The sequence below is a fragment of the Fonsecaea pedrosoi genome (assembly GCF_000835455.1).
Source record: "Fonsecaea pedrosoi CBS 271.37 unplaced genomic scaffold supercont1.1, whole genome shotgun sequence".
Classification (NCBI taxonomy): Eukaryota; Fungi; Ascomycota; class Eurotiomycetes; order Chaetothyriales; family Herpotrichiellaceae; genus Fonsecaea; species Fonsecaea pedrosoi.
Genome location: NW_013550615.1, coordinates 3,824,887 through 3,842,905, shown reverse-complemented (window position 1 = coordinate 3,842,905; position 18,019 = coordinate 3,824,887). Strand labels below are relative to the sequence as shown.

Sequence of the window (18,019 nt, the reverse complement as noted above, 5' to 3'; positions counted from 1 at the left end):
CTGAGCAGGGGGTTAAACTTCGATTATCACGTGCGGCTCCACTAACTTTTCCGTGAACTGATTTGTTTCCAAAGTCCTTCTCGAAGCCTGCGCTGCGTTTTATCCCTGGAGTGAAAAGCAGACCAACCCCCAGGGTGACAGTAAGGTGCAGCTCTGCGACCGGAAGACTCCCTGTGTCGCATGAAGCCGGCCTTCATCCTCAAGATGGCCCAGCCAGCTGGAAAAGTCCTCGAGGGCGTCTTTGGTGAGGCCAATTCCTCTCCTCAGACCCTCCCCATCGTTTTCCAGTGCATACCCTAACTAGCCACCTATCTGTTAGCCATCAGCAAGCCTCCTAGCATCTCTTCCGCTCAAGTGCTTCGAGACCTCCAGCACAAATTTGCGGAATCTAAAACCTTCACCCCTTTACTTGAAAAGACCAGAAAAGCCCAAGAGGAACAGGAGCGACACCAGCCTAAGCGCCGGAAGAGGGGCAATGACCAGATATTCAAGATGGGCCATGGCGGGACTCTGGACCCTCTTGCAACCGGCGTCTTGATTGTTGGACTGGGCAGAGGGTCGAAATCGCTCCCTGACTTCCTTGGCTGCAAGAAAACATATGAGACTGTTGTGTTATTCGGGAAAAGCACCGATACTTACGACATCATGGGGAAAATAGTGGCGGAGGCTCCGACAGAAACCATCTCTCGACAAGTGGTCGAAGACAGATTGACATGCCTCCGGGGAAAGATGAAACAGATTCCCCCGATTTACAGCGCAATCAAGATCGACGGAATGAAACTTTACGAGTATGCAAGAAGTGGGAAGGAATTGCCTAGGGAGTTAGAAAGTCGGGATGTCGAGATTTCGGAATGCACACTACTTGACTTCTACGGCCCTGGAGAACATGATTTCAGATGGCCAGCAGAGGAAGCGAGTGAGGAAGAGAAAGCTGTGGCTCAAAAGCTGATGGCCGGAGCTGAGGCAACAAGGAAATCTGTGGAGCAAGAACCAGCACCCACCAACCCCAAGAGCCCCTCTGATGAGAGATACAAGGAACAGCGCAAAAGCAACCAGCTACCTCATGACAAAAAGGCAGAGTTGCATACACACCATCTCCCGACACAAGAAGCTCAGCCTGCCAATGCCCCCGCGGCGCGCATCCGTCTTACTGTGAGCAGTGGATTCTACGTGCGTTCATTTGCGTATGATCTAGGTATCGCTTGCGGTTCCTATGGCACGATGGCAGCCTTGGTACGAAGTAAGCAAGGCGACTACACAAGTGTTCACCCTACTCCAGAAGGCTTCGTGCCTGCGCTTACATACGACGATCTGGAAGCTGGCGAGGATGTGTGGGGTCCGAAAATCGCAGACATGCTGGAAAAATGGATGGAGACTCATCCCGCCCCTTCCAACGAGAACAAGCCTGGTAACCGCGATCGATCCGAAAGAGATCATGGTCACAAGAGGTTCGACGGTAGGCAAGGGAACAACCGGCACAAGAGGGCCTGGGGTGGTCAGAGACGTTGGGAAGGGCAAGAAAGATCGAAGCGGCGAAACAGCTCGTCCCCCGAGTAATGTACGCCCAACGCCCAGGAATAGGAGTCTATGCTTGGGGGCGATGACACGTTCCATATGCGTCTCGTCCTTTGTAATTGTACTTTTGAATTGCACCGTGAAGTTGATGCCGAGAAATCCGCCTTCGGCTTAGGCGGTCCGACCGTTTCAGGTATGGTCAGGGCTGGGCGCGCGGCCGCTTTTGACGTCCATAAGAACCCGCCTCGCCGCGTCCTCTACCCAACTGTCTCCCGGTCAACCAGCTTTCTTTCCAAGTTCTCGATTTCGGCCATTGTGCTAGTTGGAAAACTGTTGTCACCCGGCGATAGTCATGCCAGCGTGTTACAAGTGGATTCACACTTCATAACTACTGAACCAGGTATTGTGCGTTGTTCCTAGGTTGTAATGGGTTGCATCGGCGCCTACACTTCTGCAGAAGCATGTTCTGGTTGTCTGGTTGGGATGGATGAAAGTTAGTCTTGGCGGCCGCAATTTGGACGGCGAACTTTTCTGGTACCCAGGATATGTTCCAGTCGGAATCTTGGTATTCTCTACAGAAATCTCAATGGCTTCTCTGTTTCGTTTGGGCCAATTACTGAGAGGTAGTGCCGGCACATATACAATACAAAAGCAACTACACGAATCCATTTGGCTGCAACGTACGTTGTCTTGGCGCTCACCGTTCTCTCGACTGATTTTGCTTTCGTAGGAGCCACAGTGAGCAAACCGTTGTTATCAAAAGCGTTCGGTACTTTCGTCTCGACAATGGGCGGGCAGTTCTCAAACGCTTTCAAGCCAGGACTTCCTCTCTCCGGCCTCTGATCGACGAGATACATGACCCTCCCGATACTCCAGCACTCGTACTGAAACATCTCGATGACGACCTCCGGAGAGCATCTGCATCCCAACGGCTCACTAAGTCCGAGATCAAGTACGTCGCCAAAAGTGTCCTCGAGGCCCTAAAATTGCTGCACGAGGAGCATTACGTCCACACAGGTCTGTTGTTTGTACGTCCTCAAGCTTACAAGGGACCCCACTGAGTCTCACATAGATGTCAAGTTAGATAATGTCTTGGTCAACTACGGAAAGGGAGAACATCGTTTCACCGACGTCCAGTTGGGTGATTTGGGAAACACTGTTCCTGACAATTCTCCTTGGGCAAGAGATTGTGACATGATCGGGGCACCAATCTGGCGAAGCCCTGAAGCAATGCTCCAAATCGGTTGGGGAACTCCAACTGACATTTGGTCCTTTGGTGCTATGGTGAGTCCGAATCCTGGGTATACTTAACAATTGATAACCTGACTCTCTACGTGCAGCTCATTGCGCTGATCTATGGCGATGACTGGTTTATCTTTGAACCAAATGTGCCTGCTGACCATGAGGAGTACGAATTGAGGATTCTCATGAGGCAGCATCAATTTTTTGGACCGTTTCCAGCGTCTTATGGAGAAATAGCGAACGATGATGTTTTAGCCGTCCTGGATTATGTCATGGACAGCGTGCCACCCGAGAAGATGAAGCCTTTTGGACGTATTGCCGAGCGAGAGGTGTCCAAGGAAGACAAGACCTTTTTACTCAAGATAATGAAGCTTGATCATAGAGATAGGCCTACGGCGAAGCAGCTTGCGGAGGATGAGTGGTTTAAGGGTAGTTGAAGATTCAGATGCGGTTCTGCGGTTTTCCATATTAGGTCAGCCTCATGAGTGGCCCAGGCCAGTATGAAAAGAGAGCGTATAATATATCTTGAGTGTGAATTCTGCACTGTTTCATTGTGAGTTCTCTCATCTGTTCGCTTTGCTGTGTCAGCGATTGTAGGAGCTCCTTTTGCTGTTGCTCAGAGTCTTTCCGCTGTTCCTGAGAGTCTTTCCTTTGTTGTGGTTCCAATGGTCCCCATTAACAATACCCTCTGTTTCTCTGACTCTTGCTCTTGTTCTAAATGTGCCAGTCAATCTCGCCTCTACTGCTCAAATTGTCGTTGTAGAGTTTAAATTTCCCTGCAACCTGCGTTGAAATGTAAACGCCTGCGCGGAAAGGACGCAGTGACGTAGGCCAAGCCGCCCTAATGATTTGCCGATCTATTCCCTTTTCACCTCGCAAGGCGGCCAGGCTGAACGGAAAAACTCATGCAGGTACATCCCCGTCCCTTGTCCCTTGTACTATTAGGATACCCGAGTGCGCCTCACCTCGCATTCTTTTCATGTTTGTTACCCGCCTCGCCGCTCACTAAGTCGTGTGCCTGTGATCTTCTCCCTTTCGTTATTTATTGTGCCTTTGCACGCCTGCCTTTTATACACCATGTCAACCTGATCTCAACCACGCTCTTTACATCAGCGTTCATTCCTGCGTATTCGTCTCTGCTCACTGCTGTCGTTCAGCATGGGATCTCTGCCAGCCGAATCTCGACCCTTGTCATTCGCTGCCTTGAAGGCCAAAAAGGCCCCTCTCAAGATTGCCACCAAGGTTGTCACAGTGAATTCAGCTGCAAAGCCAGCCGCAAAACTTGTCCCAACAGTCGCTTCCACCAAGCCTGCGTTCTCCCACAAAACTCTCAGCAATGGACATGCCCGCATCACAAGCGCGCCGCGGAAGTCGAGCACCCCAGTTTCAGTGCATTCCAGGCAGAACAGTGGAGAGCCGACCGAACGAATAAAGAAAGAAAGACAAAATAGGACGAAGAGAGCATCTCCTGCTGTGTCGACGCCGAGACTAACAAGCTCCGATGATGAGAGCGAAGAAGAGGGCGACAAGCCTAGAAAGCGAATCCGCCTCGATCGCAAAGACAGCATAGACGAGAAGCGCAAAGTTAGGGATCTCGCAGCCTTTTCTCAGGAGGATGGAAGCGGCTTTCACATGGTGCATGCGTTCGACATCGCAAACAACACCCTTACAGAACATGGAAGAGACAAATACGAGGCATTCTTCACAGCCTTGGAAGGGGATGAGGATGAGTGCCCCACGATCGAGCTCCAGTACCCGACTTCTCTGCAGAGCGAGAAATACCAGTTGGTCAAGCCTACCGACTCTTCTGATTTCAAACCTCTGGACGAAATCGAAGCAACCATGAAAATCGTGGCAGAGTATTATCTTGACAATGAGTCTGCAGAAAAAGTCACCAGCGATGATGGATCAGGACTTGTACAACAGCTTCATCGACAAGCCCTCCTTGGAATGAGAGGGCGAGTTGGAGCTCAGTCAAAATATGTCAAAGTGGTGGAGACATTCAACTCGTTGGTGGCTGACAAGCGCAAGGATGGGACGATCGCGAAGAAACTGGATCAGATGCGCCGCGTTGATCTCAGGTTAGTCGAGCATATCATCAAGAACCAGATCTACGCTCGGACAGTGTCGCCCCAAGTCAATCTTGTGAGACATTATGAAAGCTTTTCCGACAATGTCTATGGCGAACTCCTACCCAAATTTCTGAGCCGCATATTCAAGGAGACGAACCTCAAGTCCGATCAGGTATTCATTGATCTTGGATCCGGTGTCGGTAATTGTGTGCTTCAAGCCGCCCTGGAGACTGGAGCCGAGTCATGGGGATGTGAAGTCATGGACAACCCCAATATTTTGGCCCAGCTCCAGGGCGACGAATTCCCAGCTCGCTGCCGGCTCTGGGGCATCAAACCGGGCGAGGTCCACCTCATTCACGGCAACTTCCTCACCAACGAACAAGTCCGGCAAGTCCTCAAGCGAGCAGACGTGGTCCTGGTGAACAATCAAGCCTTCACCGCCGAGTTGAACGACAAACTCAAGTACGTTTTCCTCGACCTTAAGGAAGGATGCCACATTGTCAGCCTGAAGCCCTTCCGGTCCCCTGCGCACAAGATCAAGGATTCCAACGTCAATGACCCTGTCAACGTGTTAACGGTTGTGGAGAAGGAACGGTGGAGTTCTATGGTCAGCTGGTCAGATGATCCGGGGAAATGGTATCACCACCGCAAAGACTCCAGGGAGCTGAACGCCTTTGTAGAGAGTATGGGTGGATCCGAAAACTGTTAGAAGCGAACGGTTCCGCGGAGAACGAGGGTGGTTACTCGGCGGAATGCATGATTCTGGCATCGGGATGGTCTTCGATCTACTTTGGTTCAAAACGACTTGATGAACAACTTGCATAGCGCCGGTTATCGAGGACACCATGCATGGGACAATGTGGGGATGAAATGACAGCACTGCTAGATGTGTGATTGACTGATGGCCAGGTGCCATTTGCATAGTAGTTGAATTCAACAAGCGCTCGTTTAAACATTTCTGGCTCTTGAGAATGTCACCCTGTATCATCCGGTTGTCAATGACTCGGATCCAATCAAGCAAGACGTAGAGGTGTGGGTTGCCTACCATTCCTCGGGGTTTCTGTAGGTGTTCCGGCAAAATGTGTGGCAGATATAGCCCGTCTCTTTTACCTGGCCTGGTGGACATCCTGATACCTGTGACGAGGCTAAGGGGAAGCAGCGGTTGTGAGCCTCTCGAAGATGCACACACCACTGAGGATTCTGCGGACGAGGCACAGCATTCTGCTCGCCCTCTTCAAGACATCTGTGGCCCAGTTCCCAGGCCGAGTCGTAGAAGAGAAGCAGACGTCGGTTTGTAATCGAGTCCTCGAATCATCCAAACTTGCCCTCTTCGTTCATCATGTCGGCCTCCTTGCCCTTGATCGCCATCAATCGCTCGACGAGTTCCTTATTGTCCTTCTCAAACCTTTGCGCTCTTTCCTCGGCCATGTGGAGCTCTAAATTCAGCGTGACGTTTTCGTCCTGAACATCCTCTATCAACTTTGCCTTGCCACGTAATTCTTCATCGCGGTCTCTCAGCTTGATAGTCAGCTGTGAGATGGAGGCATTTAGTTGTGTGATGCGCTTGGTGTCGGCTTTGGACTTTCCTTTCAGCGCCTCGAGCTCGCGGAGTGCGGTATCCAGGCGGGATTGCAAGTCCGCACGCTCAGTTTGGGCTTTGGAAAGGTCTTGCCTCAACTGCGCCAGGGTGGCGGATGTTGCCGAAGGAGAGTCCGGACGGGTCCCTTGAACAGATGGGGAGGTGACTCTCCTTATGCCCCATCCTGGAGATGCGACAGGCTCCGGTGCAGGCGTGTTTTCAGAAGACGACGCCCTCTCAGCAAGTCTGGCCTTTTTCTGCAACTCGGCCCTCTCGTCTGCCAGCTTGGTGCAGTAGTCGTAGAGCGGCAGATTGGCCTTTTCCACGCTATCTCGGGCGTGCAAGGCTGCCAGATATTGTTCTTTCCATGTTGCCATGATTGACCTGATCATCTAACACGGGGCATTCTGGAGGCGGTCCATTCAAAGCAAGAGCCAAGGCAAAAGGAGTGGACGTAGTTGGGAAGGAAACGAGAAATCTATAGGCAAGGAAACGCGTTCAGCAGAAATCATAAAGCGTTCCAAAAAAGAATGACAAAAGAACATGACAGAGAGTAGTGGACCTGGACGGGGGTATTTCATCCCCGGCTGACCTTCCGGATGCTGGGACGTTGGAGGGAAGAGGGAAGGGCCGTCAAGTCCGCGTGTGAGAGGCTGGGAGAGATGGACGAGGGAGAGAGTGGATGACGGCGAGACGATACAGCTGCGCCTACGAGGGACTCGAACCACCACTACGGCTCCCACTAGAACAACCGCACGCACCACGCACCCACGATCCCCGATCGACCTGTCGCTGCCCTTCCTGGCCTCCATCCTCCATCCTCCATTCCCCATCTCAACTTCCCAAGCTTCAAAACACCCTTCTCCCAACATCCACCACCTCCCGGTTGCCTTGCACAGGTCAGACGACTTAAGAGCGCAGGCATCAGCCACATCTTCTGCACTACAAGTAACACCTCGGGAACAACAATCGACCTATCGCGTGACTTTCCACCCACGAACTACCTCTCAGATCAACGCCGTAAATCCTACCGAGCCGCCCCAGCAGCGTCTGTCACACCAGTCCGAGGACCCTGCTCTTCTCGACGTTCGCGGGGACAGTACAAGTCACAAACACATTAAGGGTAGCTATGGCGTCGAGGAAGAAGGTGCTGTTGAAGGTAATCAAGTCTGCGCAGCTCTTTGTCGCATCTCAATCAACCCAACTGACCTGGGATGTGCGCAGGTCATTATTCTAGGCGATAGTGGTGTGGGCAAGACTAGTCTGATGAACCAATATGTACGGCGCTCTCTCCACGCCCTCACTTCCTCAAACGGAGCCTTCTGACCTTTCCGCAGGTGAACAAGAAATTCTCCACCTCCTACAAAGCCACGATCGGCGCCGACTTCCTGACCAAAGAAGTCACCGTCGATGATCGGATCGTGACGCTCCAGATCTGGGATACTGCCGGCCAGGAAAGGTTTCAGTCGCTCGGAGTGGCGTTCTACCGGGGAGCAGATTGCTGTGTCCTCGTCTACGACGTCAACTCTGCAAAGTCATTCGAGACCCTCGATTCCTGGCGCGACGAATTCCTCATCCAAGCTTCTCCCCGCGACCCCGAGTCATTCCCTTTTGTGGTATTGGGAAACAAGATTGACCTGGGTGAAGAGCGGAGGATGGTGTCGCAAAAGAGAGCACATGCCTACTGCCAGAGTCGTGGACAAATGCCATATTTTGAGACCAGTGCAAAGGAGAGCATCAACGTGGAACAGGCGTTTGAAGTTATTGCCAGAAACGCGCTGACACAAGAAGAGAGCGAGGAATATGGTGGTGACTTTTCGGATCCGATCAACATCAACCTTGATCAAGAGAGAGATGGGTGCGCTTGTTAGAGGATGATTTGGGGTAGCTCATGACCAGTCCCCGGTGGATTGTTTGGAAGGAATTGATGACGGGTTGGATGAGTCAAGCCCTGGGTGACCGAGTCGGCGATTCGGAAAGCTCCCTGTGAGAGATCTTCCCATCTATTGGAATGATGATCACAGAGTGAGCCCCGGGCAACACGAAGGGGAGATACGGTAGCATCTTTCGAGGCTCTGTCCACTTCATGCTGTGGACAGCCCCGGGTGTACCGGGACTCATCGGGGGAACATTTTCTATACTTGGTTCTATGGTTTGCAGGGCCTTTGATTCTCGAGTCTGGTTCGGAGGTCTGTGGAGCAAGCGGGCGGGAATAGCGTGTACTTGGTACAGATATACAACTACAGCAGCAATTCAATCTTGAAGCATGAATAGTCCTGTTCCTGTTCCTGTTCTAGTAAGTACTGAGACGAGTGTATGAGTGAACACTCTATAGCTAGTCCATGTACCGAGTGGCTCATACATAACGTCACGTGCGAGGTACTCTAGAGATATTCGGAGAGCGTGGCCGGCAAATCGATCTGCCCGTCCCACCAAAACACAGAGAGGGCGCGAGAGAGCATGGAGATGTACTCGGTACCTCGTACCTCGTACTGTTTTCATCCTTCACTGAAGCCCTCCCAAGTTCCCAAGATCAGAACACTGCCCCGCGGGTGCCCATGGGATGGGGGATAAGAGGTGATGGAACCACGAACCATGAGCACTGACGGGAGACCACCGACCGGCCGGACCCGTGCGCTACCCCGTCCTGCTCTATATCGTCCGGTCCTGTTCTGCTGAAACGTTATGGAAAAAAGACACTTGGTAGAGTAGGTAAGACACGAGACAGACACTAAAGGCTGAAGATTGAAGATGGAATTCGGCAAAGGAGGCTCTCTCTCCCTCTCCCTCTTCCCAATTAGCAGAAAAGCGCAGACAAAAAAGACTGAATTGATAGACGGACCGGACCGGACAGAACAGACAGACAGATTAGACTCCCTCGTGCCCATTTCCTTGCCCTTGCCCCTTGCCCTTGCCTTGCCTTCATCCCTTTCCCTTGCAATTCGAACTAGAAAAAAAAAAGACCCTGGAACTCGCTGTGATCGATTCGCATTCACACACACACAAAAAAACATTTGAGACGCGAGAACTTTTTTTAATGGTCGCGTGCTTTCCCCATTGCTGCCGAATCCCCTTTTCAGCATCTCTATAACATCGCGTCTCGGTGCTTGTGCCTCGCCCTCGCTCCCTTCCACATCATTCATTTCGGCCTCCCCAGTCATCCTGGGAAGACAACGCACGCACATGAATAGAGGAATGAGGCTGTCGATATCCAGATTTCACATTTTTGGGAATTTTCCCCTTTTTTTCTTCTGCTCTGCACTTCGCTCGCCTGATCTGCGAGTGAGGCTGACTTTCTGTTCAGTTGTTTTGAGGCAAACAAGAGGTGCTCGAGAAACCGTGCTTGTCAAGATTAGACACGAAACAGGAGAACAAGAATGAACTCCAATTGCACCAATGTCCGGTCATAAGAGTCGTGGATAGGAAACAACGTGCGCAGTGTGTCTTGCCAATGCCTTGAAGAACAAAAGCGAACCAGCAAACCCTCCTCCAGTCCTGTGAAAGAGTCCACACACAAGAAAAGCCTATCCAGTAAATGATTTCGAAGGGGTTGTGTGAGAAATCAAATGAGCCCTCAGGTTCGCGTAACAGTCAAGTTTGGGGGGAGAGAAAAGGGAACCCGTCAGAAGCTGTCGATGCGATCGTTGATAAGGAAAAAGGTGATTTGGTTGATGATGCCCGCCCCGTCGAGGATGACATTTGAGTCAAATTTCCGCTGTTGGAACAAAAGTATATCCTCCTCCCAAGCCATGTCTACCATGCCCAGATTTTGAGCTACAGGCAATACGTCAGTCGAGTTCTTCAGACTGGTCAATAAAGACTAATGATAACTTACTAGAGAATCCCAAGAGCCAGTACATAAACTGATCCCGTCGTTGCTGACTCCAAGGCAACTGACCCGGTTTTCGTGACCGTTCAATGAACCGACTTTATCACCACGCAAAGTGTCCCAGACCTCGAATTCACGTCAGTGGGTTCAAGCAGGAGGTGCTGCTCGGGCGGGACTTACCTTGCATTCAAAGTCATCATACCCAGCAAAGAGTAACCGGCCAGAAACTGAGAAAGCGACAGACGTGATACCGCAAAGCACTTGTTCGTTCTATGAAAGAGGTCAGCCAATCCGCGGGAACAGAACACCGTTAGGATTCAGAAGTTTACCTGATAAGACATCAGTTCTCGATCTGCCCGAATGTCGAACAGTCTGCAGGAGGCGTCGTCCGAGCCAGTTCCAAATGCATTTCCATCTGGGAAGAATTGAATGGCATTAATGTCAGATTCATGTCCAGCAAATGTTTGAACGGCTTTCCCGGTTCGGACGTCCCATAACTTGGCAAAAGCGTCGCAGGCGCCGCTCACGAATATGTTGGCGTTGGTTGGATTTATGCTGATGCTCATCACGTCCCCCAAATGATCTGCAAACTCTGTTACTTTGGAACCGGTTTCGATATCCCACATCATGCAGGTCATGTCACCGGACGAAGTGATGATCTTTCGGTCATTGACAAAACGACAGCATGACAAGTATCCAGAGTGACCAGACAGTTCGCGAGCCACACGCGTCGGGCCTTCCCTCGTGGAGAGATTGTAAATTGAGCAAATGTTGTCGAGACCACCGCAAGCGACGTAATTACCACTAGGGGCATATGCGCAGGTCATGACCCACGAGGAACGGAGGGGAATAGCGTGGACCTTGTTAGTGGTATATGCATCCCAGATGATGAGCTTGCCATCCTGAGACGCCGACACCAGATGCCTGCGATCTGTTGACCAGTGCATGGCGTAGATTTTGGCGAGATGGCCCTTGAGATTTCTTCGAGGCTTCATGCCTATCCGAGGTAAGGCCTCTGTGTTGTTGAGAGCGACTTGTCGCACTGCCGAAACACGATTGATTAGCAATCTAGAAAGTGGTGGGCAAGTAGGCTGCGCCTGATAGGAATTCAATGCACAGGTCCATCGACTTACAGCTTGTATCAGCCAGGTCATCCTTCTTGCGTTTAATTCTGTCTTTAAGGCCCTCTGCTTCTCTCCTGGCAGCTGTGATTTTGGCCTGCATCTGCTCTCCGGTAAGGTCGGTCGACATGGTGCCGCTCGGGCCCTCGTCGGACCAGGGTTTAAGGGGGGTTATTCGCAAGGAAGTCAGCCGTCAAAAGCTCAGCTTCGCCAGAGCGACGCGCACAGCAAGATAGATGTCTGATCGGTGTCGAGGCAAGTTTCGCGATGAACGAGCGCAGGAGCTCCGAGGAGCGAGGTATCAGGGACGAGGTGGATAAAATACGGGGGGGCCACTAGAGCTGCGATTGGGAGAGTTCGGGATTGCGGCAGAGTGCAGTCAGGTTCGACGGCGAGAGGGAGGCAAATCGGGATGGGATGTTTGGAGAGGAGACGAAGCAACTGACTGCCTGCAGAGCGGCGAAAGTTGTCGACGAGGAAGTGGTAGAAATCGAGGGCTTTGGTGGTGGTGAGGTCGGGTCACAGAATTGAAAAAGGGCAGTCTTTGGGGGAAGGCGTGCAGAAGGAATGGATGCCACAGTTGGGAGGTCCGGGTCTGGCTTCTTGGGGCTCGGGGCACCAGGGGGGTTGCTTTGACTCTTCCTTTGACTCTTGGTTCTTGGTGTCTGGTTCGTTAAACTCCAAGTGGGGATTTGTGTCGGTTCGGGGGGTTGGACTCCCCTGTTCTTTGCCCACTACGGACAGTTTCAATTGGCGAACTCAAGGCAGGGATTGAACAGTCCCGAAAGACGAGGACGAGGGTCTTGCTACCGGTACGAGGAGTGACAAAGGGACACACAATCCACGAACTTCAAACATCAACCACCAACCATCACCACAATCCAATTACTCGGCTTCGGGTCAGGTGCACCATCTTGTTCGGCTCTACAAGCACAGGTCACAGATCGTCGCTGTCACCATCTACCTATACCGTTCCTTTGATGGGACTTCCTCCCCCGCCCGATCTAGCCTTGATGGTCAACCATCTCGAATGCAGCACATAGGGGTCTTGCACACGGCCGAGAAACATAGGCAAGCCAAAAAAAAAAAAAGAGTGGGAGAAAAAAACATGTCAAATTCTCCTAAACGAGATCCTAGTGAACGATACCTCTCCCCCTTGGCTGGTCTTCACTGCTACTGGCTCTCATGGTGGCAACCATTGCTGCGTTAGTCCTACATTGAGCAAGCCGGGGGAAGAGTGCCGGGTGGCCCTCAAGCTCCGGAGAGGCGCACCGGCGCCTCAGCCCAGGCAGACCAGGGATATGAAGTTGCCAATCCAACATGCAGAAACCCGCCTGAGAACTGGGGACAAAATTGGGAAGCGAGAACAACTCTGGCAAAAGAGAAATTGGCCGGCCGCGTCTAATATGGGCTAGAGATGGTCATCAGTTGGTGCAACGCCCGAATCCCCCGTTTTCTACTACCGGGATCCGCTATTGCAGCAAGGAGGCAGAGATGGAGCCTCCCATTCAGCCTGGTCCTGTTTTCTCCATCCCAAAAGCACTTGGACGCTGATCCTCACACCCACCATCGGTCCACTAGCGACACTAGGTTGGTCATCATCCCCACGGGCTTATCGTTGTGTCCACTACATACGTCCGTGCTTGTTCCTGTCAACTCTCGTGGCATTGTCCACCTGCGATACCAGCCATCTTCTCTGCGCACGTTGTCTGAATAATAGCATTCATGAAGACGGAGTCTCTTTATAACGCAGGTGTCCCCTAAGCACTTAGTCAGGAGGATCTGCACTCTCCTGATCCCTCCGTCTCTATTACGAACCACACGTGGCTTTCGCTAATCTAACAGTGATGAATGTCACAACAGTCGGAAAGGTCCCTCATAGTAACAATTGTTAGGAGCAAAGGGCTCGAAAAAGGAAGCATTTCGAACCGACACAAGGTTCATTCAATGGGGGCAAGCTACTGCACACAGTCCCCTCGTGCAAGGCGTCAATTCAGTCGCAGATGGGAGTTCTGATAGTGTCTTGTGCCAGCTCCGACCATGCAGATCAGGTGCTAACACAGCTTGTTCCAATAATAGAGCAGACAACAAACTTTCTCCTCAATTGCAGCTCTTATTTGTATGAGGATGGCGAATCTGGATCTCGCTGAAACGGTGGATCTATGTCTCTCGGTGAATGCTGGTGCCGGAAATGCAAATGCTGCAAACTCGGCAAACTCTCCAAACCTGGCAAAAAGTGTGTTGTACCGTGACTGAGAGGAACACGCCACACACTTCCTGCTCACTGGTCATCATCACTGTGCCACTTTGACTGCGACTCTCTGGTCATCTTCTGCCGGGTATTTTTTGCTTGCCTTCCGAAGCTGCTTTGTCCTCTCCTGGTCGCTTGATTCATCGCTCTCCACAATGTTCTGGACCATCGGCTGCATCTACGGCGCCTCCTCGGTTATCTTTGGCGCGTTTGGAGCCCATGGGCTGAAAAGACACATCAGTGATCCGGCAAGGCTCGCAAACTGGTCGACCGCTGCTCAATACCAGGTATTTCGTCGAGGATGACAGAAAAAAAAGGTCACAATCACTTTCTAACGTTATTCCTCCAACGCAGTTAATCCACAGTGGAGTCCTCCTCCTGACGGCAGCAGTGGCCCCAAAGAACAAGGTAGTATCCGCGCTCTTTTATGGGGTCCTTGATTCTAAAATCTCCTCTTCCCCCAGGTGGCCGCCACCCTTTTCACCGCTGGGATGACAATGTTTAGTGGGAGTCTTTACCTGCTCGTTCTGGATCCTCAGCGATTCAAGGCTTTGGGCCCCGTGACTCCCCTTGGGGGTATGTGCTTGATTGCCGGATGGGCAGCACTCGCTTTCGCCAGTCGAGGCCGATTTGTTCAGTAGTGCGACATGTACACGATGTGAATCCGTGTGAAGGATTGGGACGGGATCTAAATGTATTGTATTGTTTCGCTATCCTCAGCTCAATGTTACTACTATCGTCACCTGCATTTCGCAGCTCGTAGATGTCGATTGTCCCCCATCTCACACCTTTGCCGTCAATGTCTTTGCCACCCCCAACAAACTCCTTGCAGTATCCACGACAGTCGTTTCGAATGGCCGATACGCCACACCCAGCACCTCTCGCGACGACGAATTGTCGACCTTGAACGAGCCTGCAGGCAAGGCATGCTGGCCTGGATTCCCCAGGGGGATCTTCTCGTCGAGCTCCGGAAATTCCCTTCTCAAAATGTCGCAGATTTCCTGGTTGCTATTACTGCCAGGGAGTGATGAGAAATCTCCGGCCTCCAACCCCGGGAGCAAAGGCCGCTTGATAATGTGCCAACGACAAGTCCTGTAGAAACGGACAAATTAGCCGGGCGCCGAGCCATGGATAGATGAGACAGATTGTGGTGACTTACCCGGACATCGACAGAGATATGCGGAGAGTCATCTGGGACAGGGCGCCTTTTCCGGCATTCATGAGCCTCCAAAGAATCGCGTGTGACGTCTTCAGATCGCTCACGGAACCAATGCTGTGCCTGAGGGGACCGTACACGATGGGCGGGTTGAGGACGACGAGCTCAAAGCCTGGTTTCTCCGTCGTGACGAATTCCCAAGCTGCGTGCAAAGTCAGTCAGGATGTTGGCAACGATGACAGAAGATCACGCTTGACAGAATTGCTCGACTCACCTGCCTGCTCTGCCAGGGTCTTGCTCGCCCAATACGCCAGGTTCACATCCCCCGAGTATCCCTGCTCTTTGGTCACAGGGTTCCACGACTGGGAGGAATACACTCTCCCATTTCCTTGGAGATCCAGTGGGTTCCCGATGGCCGCAAAACTACTCGTGATGACCAGTCGTTTGAGCCCGGGCGCGTACTTTGCGGCCGACTTCAGGATTTCCGTCGTGCCATGGACTGCCGGGTCGATGAAATCACCAGATGACTTGACCGCGGCGAAGTTGAACGGGGAAGCGACGTGGATGATGGCGTCGAGGGGCTGGGCGTCCTTGATGCACTGGTCAAAGGCTCCCGGCGCCGTGATGTCGGACACGATAGAGAAGTCGAGCCTCGACCTGTCATAGCCGGAGAAGTCCTTGGTGACTCTCTTTGCTTTGGCTTCGGATCGAACCACAGCCTGCACCGAGCACGATTTCTCCAAGAAGAAGGACAGGAGATGACCTCCGATAAGCCCGTTGGCACCTGTCAACAAGACTCAGGGTGGCGCCATTTCAACGCTCCGGTCTTGTTGTATTGGCTTCGAGATCGGAGATTAAGTATATGAGATATTTCAGGTTCGAGCTGCTTCTAATATTTCTCAGAGGAATTCTTCGCTGACTTTATATCTGTACAGCCAGACCTCAAGACAGATTCATGTAAGATCAAGCGAGCTACAGACCCTCTCTCTGTTCTTTTCTTGACACCAAGACAACTTTCTGCGAGACAGACATGGATTCACCATATCCGAGTCCTTCAAGCAACCATACCTCGTATATAACGTGGTTCGATTTTCAAGGTTTGTATGGCGGGTAAAAGAACGCAGCTTGACCTCGGCCATTTCGGTTACCATGTTGAAAACAAGCATTTCAATGTCGACCACAGAACCAGTTGTCGCTCGCTCGCCTCATTCAATGATATTCATTGCCAACCCCGAATTACAGGCTATTTCTACGAGGGCCACGAAGGACCCGGCACCACGACGCCCGACACTTTGCCAAACCCACACCTCCTACCGTCAGCCGCCCTGAACCAGCCCTGGATGGCGAGTTCATCGCCGTCCTCGAGCCAGGACATGGACTTGCCACCCACCGCAGGCAACTCGTGTTGCTGCGCAAAGCACTCTAGGAGACATCCGTACGAGCCGAGTCCTTTCTTGATCTCTGGCGCTGGAGACGAGACGGTTCCACTGGCTACCAGATCACCCGTGTTGATTCCCCAGCCCCCCGAGGATTGGTATGCTATCATTTGTGGAACGCTCCAGTACGAGTGGCGGTAGTTGGACCGGACAATCTCGACGGGGCTATTGCCACCACCTATTCGCGACATTTCAGCATTGATGCTTCTAAAAACGGAGAAAATCACGACAAACTTACGAGCCACTGAAGCTGTAAACTCAATATCATAAACGCCGTGACTCGCCTCGTCGGTTACGAGTGACGAATGGATCGGAGTTGCGTTGGATGTCGGCGGGCCTGTGCAACAACTTGCTAACGCATCCACAGTCACAATCCAGGGCGAGATGGTGGTGACAAAGCCCTTGGAGTGCATCGGCCCCAGCGGAGGCATCTCGTACGGCTGGATATCTCTGGCTGACCAGTCGTTGTGGAGGACATAGCCGAAGATATGATCTGCCGCGGTCTTCGCGTCGATTGTCTGTCCGTGGGGGACCGGCTTGGAAATAAAGGCCCCGAGCTCGATCTCAAAGTCCACCTTCCGCGAGATCTGGAAAGCGGGCTGAGTCTCGCCTTCTTTGATGAAAAATCCACTCGGCCGATGGATTTGGTGACCCGATGGGAAGATGGAGGAGCAACGCCCATTGTATCCGAGTGGATAGAGCTTGAACGCCGGCGGAAGGTCAAGTCCCAGAGGTTTCAGAGACTGGCGACGAGTTAGAGAGTGTGAGAGTGGACGATATTTGGAGAATGGAGACTGGGCCGGCTCACATTTTCAGCGTGAATGAGAGACGAAAACGAGTCGGTGTAGTCGGTGATGTCCATCGGTAGGTGCATTTGTGTATCACGGGCCAACACAAAGGCTTTCTCATTCAGGTCTTGATCCGTAAAGAGGACTGACTTTTCGCTTGTGACATTCTCAATGATTGTCTGTCGGACCCATCTCCTTTCACTGCCTTCCAATGCCGCGAACGAGTTCAATGTGGGCTGGCGAAAGGTATCAGGAACGCCATGACCTAGAGCTCAAAAATGGAATGTCCACAGTCACCTCGAGGAAGACCTGTCTCAAGATCTTTGAAGTGTCTTGGTGGGCATCGAACACGCCGCGTCGAGCCAGCTCATGGAGTTCGATGACATAGTCTCCGAGCGCCACTCCAGCGCGTGGTTTGGTCTATAAAATCGAATTACAAGGCGCATCAGTAGGGGGGGGTTTTTTTTTTAATGAAGAAGATGGTGGATTTAAAGATACTAACTCCAAGACCAACACCCTGCGGTGTGCTGAAAATCCCAAATGGTATGTTATGTGGACCGAAAGGGCTGGCCTCGGGAAGCTCCACGGGAAAGGGCACGGCGACCATGATGAATAAAATTCCTAAATTTCTTCAACGGTAGCGCTGCAGAACAACTGTGGTAGTGGTGCTGGCGAAGCGGGAGACCAGTTTAGTATAAAACGGTCTTCTCAGCTGGTGCTGTGTCAAGGCCGACTTGTCGTCAACTTGAGTCTCGTTGACCTCGGACCGCAGGGTTGCCATGACCATACTTGTAGTTCTGACTATGGTTGCAGTCTGATAAATCTAATTAGCATATACCTATCGTGATAGTCAGTGGGTCCATACTTAGTTGGGACTATACTATTTGAGGACTAGCGCATTTGGACCTATACTTTGTACAGTCTGGCTCTGCTGTCGGGCCGATAGGACTGGTGTGGAGCCGTGTTGCCTGCTCTGGATTTATTCGCATACGATGACGGACCGAGCTCCAGATGCCGAACAGCACCCCGT

At 51.9% G+C, this 18,019-nt stretch overlaps 9 protein-coding genes across 9 annotated transcripts; 5 read left to right on the top strand and 4 right to left on the bottom strand.

The window, feature by feature from the left end:
- Positions 1-204: 204 nt before the first annotated feature.
- Positions 205-1,557, top strand: Z517_01397 (tRNA pseudouridine(55) synthase; the record flags this gene model as incomplete). The annotated part of the gene is made up of 2 exons (XM_013434357.1): positions 205-244; positions 305-1,557. The coding sequence occupies 2 exons, from the start codon at positions 205-207 to the stop codon at positions 1,555-1,557; spliced, it is 1,293 nt and encodes a 430-aa protein (XP_013289811.1).
- Positions 1,558-2,101: 544 nt separating this feature from the next.
- Positions 2,102-3,194, top strand: Z517_01396 (uncharacterized protein; the record flags this gene model as incomplete). The annotated part of the gene is made up of 4 exons (XM_013434356.1): positions 2,102-2,195; positions 2,314-2,532; positions 2,588-2,799; positions 2,856-3,194. 4 exons carry the CDS (start codon positions 2,102-2,104, stop codon positions 3,192-3,194), a joined length of 864 nt encoding a protein of 287 aa, XP_013289810.1.
- A 721-nt stretch (positions 3,195-3,915) lies between these two features.
- On the top strand, positions 3,916-5,538 carry Z517_01395 (uncharacterized protein; the record flags this gene model as incomplete). The annotated part of the gene is made up of 1 exon (XM_013434355.1): positions 3,916-5,538. One exon carries the CDS (start codon positions 3,916-3,918, stop codon positions 5,536-5,538), a length of 1,623 nt encoding a protein of 540 aa, XP_013289809.1.
- A 602-nt stretch (positions 5,539-6,140) lies between these two features.
- Z517_01394 (uncharacterized protein) lies at positions 6,141-6,785 on the bottom strand (the record flags this gene model as incomplete). Its single annotated transcript, XM_013434354.1, has 1 exon — positions 6,141-6,785. The coding sequence occupies one exon, from the start codon at positions 6,783-6,785 to the stop codon at positions 6,141-6,143; it is 645 nt and encodes a 214-aa protein (XP_013289808.1).
- Positions 6,786-7,537: 752 nt separating this feature from the next.
- On the top strand, positions 7,538-8,279 carry Z517_01393 (uncharacterized protein; the record flags this gene model as incomplete). Its single annotated transcript, XM_013434353.1, has 3 exons — positions 7,538-7,567; positions 7,633-7,686; positions 7,746-8,279. The coding sequence occupies 3 exons, from the start codon at positions 7,538-7,540 to the stop codon at positions 8,277-8,279; spliced, it is 618 nt and encodes a 205-aa protein (XP_013289807.1).
- A 1,751-nt stretch (positions 8,280-10,030) lies between these two features.
- Z517_01392 (guanine nucleotide-binding protein subunit beta) lies at positions 10,031-11,488 on the bottom strand (the record flags this gene model as incomplete). Its single annotated transcript, XM_013434352.1, has 5 exons — positions 10,031-10,182; positions 10,267-10,363; positions 10,418-10,507; positions 10,567-11,279; positions 11,371-11,488. 5 exons carry the CDS (start codon positions 11,486-11,488, stop codon positions 10,031-10,033), a joined length of 1,170 nt encoding a protein of 389 aa, XP_013289806.1.
- A 2,276-nt stretch (positions 11,489-13,764) lies between these two features.
- Z517_01391 (uncharacterized protein) lies at positions 13,765-14,250 on the top strand (the record flags this gene model as incomplete). Its single annotated transcript, XM_013434351.1, has 3 exons — positions 13,765-13,896; positions 13,964-14,017; positions 14,074-14,250. 3 exons carry the CDS (start codon positions 13,765-13,767, stop codon positions 14,248-14,250), a joined length of 363 nt encoding a protein of 120 aa, XP_013289805.1.
- A 141-nt stretch (positions 14,251-14,391) lies between these two features.
- Positions 14,392-15,797, bottom strand: Z517_01390 (uncharacterized protein; the record flags this gene model as incomplete). The annotated part of the gene is made up of 4 exons (XM_013434350.1): positions 14,392-14,701; positions 14,769-14,967; positions 15,040-15,549; positions 15,746-15,797. 4 exons carry the CDS (start codon positions 15,795-15,797, stop codon positions 14,392-14,394), a joined length of 1,071 nt encoding a protein of 356 aa, XP_013289804.1.
- A 217-nt stretch (positions 15,798-16,014) lies between these two features.
- Z517_01389 (fumarylacetoacetase) lies at positions 16,015-17,596 on the bottom strand (the record flags this gene model as incomplete). The annotated part of the gene is made up of 4 exons (XM_013434349.1): positions 16,015-16,944; positions 17,010-17,225; positions 17,287-17,409; positions 17,492-17,596. 4 exons carry the CDS (start codon positions 17,594-17,596, stop codon positions 16,015-16,017), a joined length of 1,374 nt encoding a protein of 457 aa, XP_013289803.1.
- Between the last annotated feature and the right edge of the window lie 423 nt (positions 17,597-18,019).